Source organism: Arachis stenosperma, chromosome 7 (genome assembly GCF_014773155.1).
Source record: "Arachis stenosperma cultivar V10309 chromosome 7, arast.V10309.gnm1.PFL2, whole genome shotgun sequence".
In the NCBI taxonomy this organism is placed as follows: Eukaryota; Viridiplantae; Streptophyta; class Magnoliopsida; order Fabales; family Fabaceae; genus Arachis; species Arachis stenosperma.
This window is the reverse complement of record NC_080383.1, coordinates 12,163,364-12,171,455: the sequence shown is the minus strand read 5'-3', so window position 1 is coordinate 12,171,455 and position 8,092 is coordinate 12,163,364. Positions and strand designations below refer to the sequence as shown.

At 32.2% G+C, this 8,092-nt stretch overlaps 2 protein-coding genes across 2 annotated transcripts; both read right to left on the bottom strand.

Moving 5' to 3' along the window:
- Positions 1 to 311: 311 nt before the first annotated feature.
- On the bottom strand, positions 312 to 1,627 carry LOC130941570 (LIM domain-containing protein WLIM1-like). The gene is made up of 5 exons (XM_057870126.1): positions 1,369 to 1,627; positions 1,173 to 1,269; positions 990 to 1,030; positions 791 to 880; positions 312 to 678 (listed from the first exon to the last, which is right to left on the bottom strand). Exons 1-5 carry the CDS (start codon positions 1,504 to 1,506, stop codon positions 457 to 459), a joined length of 588 nt encoding a protein of 195 aa, XP_057726109.1. The 5' UTR covers positions 1,507 to 1,627; the 3' UTR covers positions 312 to 456.
- A 3,461-nt stretch (positions 1,628 to 5,088) lies between these two features.
- On the bottom strand, positions 5,089 to 6,920 carry LOC130939394 (uncharacterized). The gene is made up of 4 exons (XM_057867503.1): positions 6,585 to 6,920; positions 6,057 to 6,218; positions 5,332 to 5,415; positions 5,089 to 5,097 (listed from the first exon to the last, which is right to left on the bottom strand). The coding sequence occupies exons 1-4, from the start codon at positions 6,918 to 6,920 to the stop codon at positions 5,089 to 5,091; spliced, it is 591 nt and encodes a 196-aa protein (XP_057723486.1).
- Positions 6,921 to 8,092: the final 1,172 nt, after the last annotated feature.

The window sequence follows — 8,092 nt, the reverse complement described above, 5'->3', positions numbered from 1 at the left end:
ATCAATAATCATGCCACGTGAAAATAAAAAATCAATTACTTTAATTTATATAAAAATATGTATTTCATCTTTTATAAATTTTTTTATTATTTTAAAAAATTTAATTATTTAACTATTACAAGTTTAATTATTTTATTTTGGTAAATTTATTATTTTGGTAATTAATTATTTAATTAAAAATATATAAATTAATATGTATAAATATATACAAATACATATTAGTTTATTTAGCGATTGATTTTAATATATAAAATATTTTTGCATAACCAATTTTCAAAAAAGAAAAAATTCACAACATCAAAGTTCTCGATACAATCTTTGACTCACAAATACCATTACATATTTAATAAAAAAAAAAAACTAAAACAGAAAAAAATGGGCATTATTATTGTAACTATGAAAGTTCCATTAGATGACAAAAATAATGGTTGTACATGTATCAAAGTTTCATGATTACTACTCAAAAGAAGAATTTGTGTTATCATTCTCAGAAATCCCATGGCCATTGCTATGAATGTCAAATTGGGTGAAGTTACCCTTCTGCTTGAAGAGCTGAGTATGGTGGTGCTTGCAATAAAGGCGATGTTCATGGGCCACATAATTTGATGGGCTTATTACACACCCTCCATGGCTGCACCTGAAGCATCCCTTATGGTAACATTTCCCATCAACACCCACCTGAAACAACAAAATTAACATCATAAATGTGAATAGAATACAAGTATGGCAATAAGAATATAATTTAATTTTGAGGTAGTTTTGTAGGCTCATCCAATAGTATTTTTTGTACCTTTTCAATAGGGTATACTGTTTTCTTGCAACCAACACACTTTTCTTGAGTCCCTGCAAACAATCTTGAAACCTTGCTATTGCTTTGTACCTGCAGAATTTTTAGAGACAAACAAATAAGAATCCTAAGCATTAGTAGGAGTAATTTTATCTATTTATTTATTTTTGTATATTAAGATATCAAGAATGGTTTCAATAACCTGATCAGCAGATCTTTCAATCCTTGCAGTTCTTGGAACTCCTAAATTTAACAATAATCAGATCAAAGGAGAAAAATACTAAGATGAATCCAGTGTGTATTACAATAATCCAAGTAGTGCTTATGCATTAAGAATTAAACAAGTAGTTAGTAATTAGTGAAATTAATTGATTTAATTAGTTACCTTCAAAACTTTTGTCCAAGCTGCCAGTCATCTTAAAAAGTTGATCAAAATGAGGTTTGCAGTATAGAACTCCCTCAAATGAACAATAATTACTCAGCTGCAACAAGGATGAATTACAGAAATTAATGAGGACTATATATATATATATATATATATATTAACCTTTTGCAAACAATGCAAGAATATGTTGAATAACCTTGAGGGTACCCTTGCAATGGTGACATCTGAAGCAAGATTTATGGTAGACCTTGTTGTCAGCAGTGAGCTGTTCCACCCAATACACCTTCTTTTCACATGCTCTGCACTTCTGTGTTGTGCCTCCAAATGTTGCCATCTCTCTGATCACTTCAACAATCACAAGAAAGAAAAGAAACTCTTTAATTTCCTTCCAACAAACATAACAACTTGTTATATTACATATTTGTCATCAAGTCATGCCTCTTGGGTCTACCACATCATTTGCAATTTTAATTAAAGACAGCCAATAATAATAATAATAATAATAGTGGCCAGATAGATTATTTGATTTAATTTGGAGCTACTCTGCTGAAATGACCATAGTACCATCAATGTTGAGAAAGTTCAAATGTGTTACTCATTGCTGTTACTTTATGTCATTCAGTGCTACTAGCCTTGCAATCATATTTGTATATGGATTTGTATTAAAATAACTAGCTTTCTTTCACTTTTGTTTTCTTCTTTCTTGTTTTCCTGTCTTTTAAAGAAGGAATTAACCTCGATTCCAAGTTGGGTTAATATGAGAGAGAGTAATGGTGAGTTTCTATTCCGTGGTCATTCAATAAACCAACTGCAAAGAGTAATTATAAAAGATTTTGATATTTAAGTCAGTAATGATTTAAGAAGCATAAAGATTAGGAATTTGATGACCTACTCTAATAGTACGTTAAGTCCTTTATTTATAGTGTTTGAAAAAAAAAAATTGAGAAAAATTGGAATAAATCTATGTGAAATTTACACAAAATCCAATATAATCCATATTATATTTTTTATGTGCCGAAATACTTTGAAGAGAGACGTTCTTGAACCAACCACTGCTTTAGACCCGAGAGTGAGTTAATTAAAATTTGCACTTTCTTAGAGGAAACTAATTAATTAGGAGGAGCGTGTGAGACCAAACACAAAATGAGTAGAAGCAGCCCCATGCAGCCATGCTTGTCCGAAAGATCTCTACTACCTTTGATTTTTGTAAAGGGAGAAAAAAAAATGGGTCAAAAAGTTCGGTGCATGCCATGCTTATTAATTCGAGGATTCAAAGTGACAATATATTTAACTCTATGGCCCATCGTGTTATATCGATTAATTGAAATGACTACTGCACCCACCACTCCACCATCTTAATTCAAAATTTAGATATAATTCTTCTTAAATAGTATTGGACTAATAAAAATAACCTGGATAATATAATTAATCAGCGGCAGTACTTAAGGAACATCTTAAAAGTTGGCAAAATTATAATTGAAATAAACATCTCAAAATTAAAGCTAAGGTTCCATAAACATTTATTTGTAATAATAAAATACAAAGTAGACCATAGGAATATAATATTCTCTCTATTAATGGAGAGAATCAATAATTGCTAGCATATATATATATATATATATTGTACTAAGAAATAATTCATTTGAACTGCATGAGCCACAAAGCCACATTAGTTGAACTAAAGTAGTTAAGAAATTTTATTATTCTAGTATAAACAAATGCTTTTGTTATATAAGAAACACACACGTATGTATTATTATTAGAGCACCAAGAGTATTATTGCATAGCCACGTCAAAAATAGACTATTCTATAGGTTATATCACCATTACTTTAAAAAATGTGGCAATGTGCTTAATTAAGAAGAGTCGCTGCCACCGTAGTATTGTTCTTTATAGATGCGCATTACAAAAATAATTATTTTTAGCGGTCATTTATTTTATTTTTAGCGACAATAAAAATAGTCGCTAATACATTTATTGGCAATTAGACATTAGCCATTTTATGTTTTGTCGGTAAAAAGTTTTAGTGACTATTATAACATTTGCCGGTAAAGACCATTTTAATGGCCGCAAAAGTATATAACATTTAGTGACTATTTTCTTGGTAATTTATATAGTCACTAAAAGTAATTCTAAGATAGAAACATTGTTCACTTTTAGTTGCCATTACTATTGCCGCTAAAATCTATTTTTCCGGCAATTTATATGGCCACCACTACAAAAAAAAAAGGTCTATGGTCACGGTAAAAAACCGTGACCATAGCTAGTAAAAAGGGTGACCATAGATCTATGGTCACGGTTTTGGACCTATGGTCACGGTTTTTTACCGTGGTCTATTCTCTCGTGGCCATAGGTCTATGGTCACGGTTTTTTTATCTATGGTCACGGTTTCTATGGTCACGGTTTCAATTTTCAAATTCTGACACTTTAGGCCACGTTTTTTCACCGTGACCATAGGTTAATCTATGGTCACGCGTAAAAACCGTGACCATAGCCTTATCTATGGTCACGGTTTTTGCCGTGACCATAGCTCTATGGTCACCCCACCTTAAAACCGTGACCATAGCCTTATCTATGGTCACGGTTTTTGCCGTGACCATAGACTCTATGGTCACCCCTCCTTAAAACCGTGACCATAACCTTATCTATGGTCACGGTTTTTTCCGTGACCATAGCTCTATGGTCACCCCACCTCAAAACCGTGACCATAGCCCTATCTATGGTCACGGTTTTCACTGTGACCATAGCCTCTATGGTCACCCTTCCTTAAAACCGTGACCATAGCCCTATCTATGGTCACCCCCATCTTAAAACAGTGACTATAGCCTTATCTATGGTCACGGTTATTCACCGTGACCATAGCTTATCTATGGTCACCCCACAAAACCGTGACCATAGCCTTATCTATGGTCACGGTTTTTACCGTGACCAAAGCCTATTTTTTTTTTATGAGATTTTTTTTAAAGCATAATGACATCCCAAAATGATGATGATCACAAAATAAATCTAAAAATAAAAAATGATAATCAAAAATTAAGATAAGTTATGATTAAAGTAACCAGCTAACATATCAATATAGTTGAATGAATACACTTGTCTCAATCTTAGTTTCATACAGTGATATATACACTAACACTAAGTAGACACTATTAACAAAATTGTTCCACAGGCGTAAAAGCAATACAATTTAGACTCTGCCAGGATAGATTGTTTCTGGTATTGCTATTCTTTCTTCTCAACGCTCAAGAACTTTTATTTCAGCCACTTAAACATTTGAAAGCTCAACACCTGCTTCATTAACATGCAAAGTAAAGTCACATTAGACATAAACACCTACATTTATTCTTCTTCAACTTAGGAAAAAAAACATATCATTAAAACATATATACATCACACATATAATAGCTAGTACACACTATACAGCACATCCACATCATAGTATATGACACATCATAAAACAATATAAAGTACTTGAAGAGATAGTTGTATAACCCTAATTTTCAAGTTTCTTCTTCTCCTCAAATTTACAAATTTACTTTGTTCAAGCTGCAAAGAAATTATTAAAGCATGTTTTGTTCAAGCTGCAAGGAAATAGTGTAACTTGTGTGTCACTTGATATTTTATATATAAAATGCAACTACTTTCAACTATTTATAAGCCAACTGAACTAACATGGTTTCATGTGCATTTTAGTCAATATCTTACTAAAAACCCTAAGAGCATCACCATTCAATCATTCCCTTAAATACCTCTTTTTTCCAAATAAAGAAAAGTGACATGTCATGTGGATGTAACTTTGGTAGACTGTCACTCAATAGTTTAATTATTATAATCCCTCATGGTTTAAGCATGGTAGTTATTGTTGAAATAACAGTAGCACCAAGCAACCAAAAAGAAAAAAAAGGATTCATGCGCATCAGTATATCTATAATAACATAATATCAAGACATGTAATGGGTATTATAAAGATAACATAATTCAGATATCTATAATAACAATGATATCCAAACTTTTCTCATATGAAAGTTGCTCAAGAATTGATAATTTTAACACAAATTTAAAATTTACAACATATTTGACATAAATAACATTTTTAGGCATGTAGCTATTATATTTGGCTTCTTAATAACCATGTACTTCCAAATTGTAGGAAACTTACCACATTATCTAGTTCAAGCATCTCTACATATCTCTTTTTCGATACATCGTTACTTGAAGTGGCCCTTTCAATAGAAGCAGGATCCTGAGACATATAATCCATGATTAGCTTAATGAATAAACCTCATACTTATTTAAAAGTGTCAGCCATAAATCTTGATGATATATTACAGAAGGAAAAAGTTAACACAACATACAACTTCCCACTACCTAATCCTTCTATGAGTATATAAGAATACATGATAAAATGGGGATTTCTAATCTCATCAAAAAGTAACAGAGCCTATCAATGAAAAAGAAAGAATTTTAAGCCATACAGGAAAATATTATCTTGCAAGAGTATAGAAGCATACAGGCCATACAGGAAATACTCCCATGTCCCACAAGAGTCATCTATACCCTTCTAATATGAATGTAATAGATATTTTACACAACCTTGGAGCAAATTCGACTATCAACTCAAATTACTCTGAATCAAAACTTGGCCAAGACCTTCAATTCAAATTAATGTTAAGGATGCGATATAAGCTTGGGTGGGATCAAAGATGATAAATAATATGGACAAGAAAAAATAGTATCGGTAGAACTTAGAAGTAGTTATAAATTTTAATAAATGGAATACCTTCAACTAACAGCTATACTAACTTTCTTCGCATGCTATGTTGGTCAGGCTCAGTAACAGATTTGACAAAATGAAAATAATATTGAACACAATGGAAAAGTTACATACTTTGAAAGGGCAAGGAACAAGCATGCCAATAAATCCTCTGTCAAATCAGCAGCTCTAATTGTGTACAAGGCATTCTTGAGTCCACGTGAAACAAGATAATTCTGAGTGTCCTTCGATAAAGAATATCCCTTGTACACACTAACAGGAGGATCACATACCTGAAAGGCAAGACAATAACACAATGGGAAAAGTTAATACCTCATTCTCAATAGCCTTTGAATATTCCTTCTACATTTCACTATTGTCATGGGAGACAAGAACCACAAACAAAACAACCACATAAATAGCCACTAGTGTCCTGTCCAATAAAACAGATAAAGTAACCACACCACCCATTGTAATCATGCAGAGAAGAGAATAATTATCTAAAAAGGGGAAACAACAAAAAGTAATTCGAATAGCAGCAACAATAGAAACTAATTGTTAGAAACATGAATAAGAGAGCATTATAGAGAAACTAGTTGTTAGAAACATGAATAAGAGAGCATTATAGATAATATAGGGTTCCAAAAGAGAATAATTACAGAGGATCCAACTTGAGACTGGCAATCAACGAGTGTATCATATACTCCAACGATGTCCCCTTTTCGGACCACAAAGAAGGTGACCTTCTCCTCGTGCTCCATAACAGATGCCACAGGTTCAGGCTCCACCACCTTCTTCTTGCGGCCTTTCTTGGCAGAGGAGGAGGAGGAGCAGCAGCAGCCAGAGGGAAACCTAGCGAGCACGAATTGAGAGCGGGGAGAGAGAGTAGGAGGAAGAGTTAGCTTAATGGGGAAGTTGCAGAGGGAACGACGGCTGGATAGGAAGCGAGCGAGGATGGCGGCAGTGTAGGATGAGAGGTTGGAGAAGCAGTTCATGACACAGCTGCAGGGTTAGTTGCAACCGATTCCCTGCTTCTTCTCAGCTCGATCGCCCTCACTCTCCCTCTCTTCCTTGCAAGCATCGACTGCGCCGGCGGCTGCCAGCTCCGTCGGCGCCGTCTCCTTCCTCCTCCCTCTCTTCCCTTCTCCGTTTTCCCTCTCTCTCTCTGCGTTTCCGTGGGTGTGTGCGTGTGTTACCGTGAGTAGGGGGCGTTGAGGGTTTGTATTTTGGGAAATTAGGGATTTGGGGGTTTAGGGTTAGGGATTGTGATTTTAAATTTGGGAATTAGAGTTTAAAATTAAGAATTTTATAAAAAAATTTGGATTGAATAGATATTTTGATAAAATTGATGGATAGAATAATAATTTTAAATTAAATATATTCTATTAAAAGGGTAAAGTATACTTTTTGTCTTTGAAGTTTGACAAGATTTTAAAAATACCCCTAAGTTTTATTTTGTTTCAATTTTGTCCCAAAAGTTCTCGATTTGCATCAATATATCTCTATCGGCTAAATTTTCAAAAAAATTAAGATCAATTTAACAATAATACATGAAAATTATGTTTGATTTGCTTGTGTTGAGGGTTCTTCTTATGAAATTGTTGTTGAATTGGTCTTAAATTTTTTGAAAAATTAGCTGTTAAGGGTATATTTGATGCAAATTGAAAATTTTTGGGACAAAATTGAAACAAAATAAAATTTAAGGATATTTTTAAAACTTTTGTCAAACTTCAGGAACAAAAAATATACTTAACCCCTATTAAAAATATTTTAAAATAAATCATATAAATTATTATTAGTTTTTAATTATTAAAATTTTAAATTTTAAATATATGAAAAACTCAAAAATTAATTATTTTTATTTATATTTAATAATTAATTTTTTTAATTTAAAAAATTAATTTTTAGTCAATATTTAAAATTTAATTATTAATAAAAATTATATACTAATTTTATAAAAAAATATAAAATAATATATATTATTTTTAAAAATTAATCATTTTGTGACAAACCGTGACCATAAATTTTTATTCTTGTGTGTTTTCTTCTCTATAATTGCAAGCTTTGCTTTGTTCCATTCTATATGTCCATTATTTAGTGTATTTACGTGCTTGCATATGATTGAGGCCATTACTTGTTTTTGCTCACTTATCCCAAATAGCCTACC

Excerpts from the sequence above, each read along its gene's own strand:
- LOC130939394 (XM_057867503.1), bottom strand. The coding sequence starts at position 6,920 with ATGAACTGCTTCTCCAACCTCTCATCCTACACTGCCGCCATCCTCGCT. Across the intron at positions 6,219-6,584 it reads AGTCTCAAGTTGGATCCTCT|GTATGTGATCCTCCTGTTAG; the intron begins GTAATTATTCTC and ends CTTGCCTTTCAG. Across the intron at positions 5,416-6,056 it reads TCCTTGCCCTTTCAAAGTAT|GATCCTGCTTCTATTGAAAG; the intron begins GTAACTTTTCCA and ends TATATGTCTCAG.
- LOC130941570 (XM_057870126.1), bottom strand. The coding sequence starts at position 1,506 with ATGGCAACATTTGGAGGCACAACACAGAAGTGCAGAGCATGTGAAAAG. Across the intron at positions 1,031-1,172 it reads CTTGGACAAAAGTTTTGAAG|GAGTTCCAAGAACTGCAAGG; the intron begins GTAACTAATTAA and ends TGTTAAATTTAG. Across the intron at positions 679-790 it reads CAGTATACCCTATTGAAAAG|GTGGGTGTTGATGGGAAATG; the intron begins GTACAAAAAATA and ends TTGTTGTTTCAG.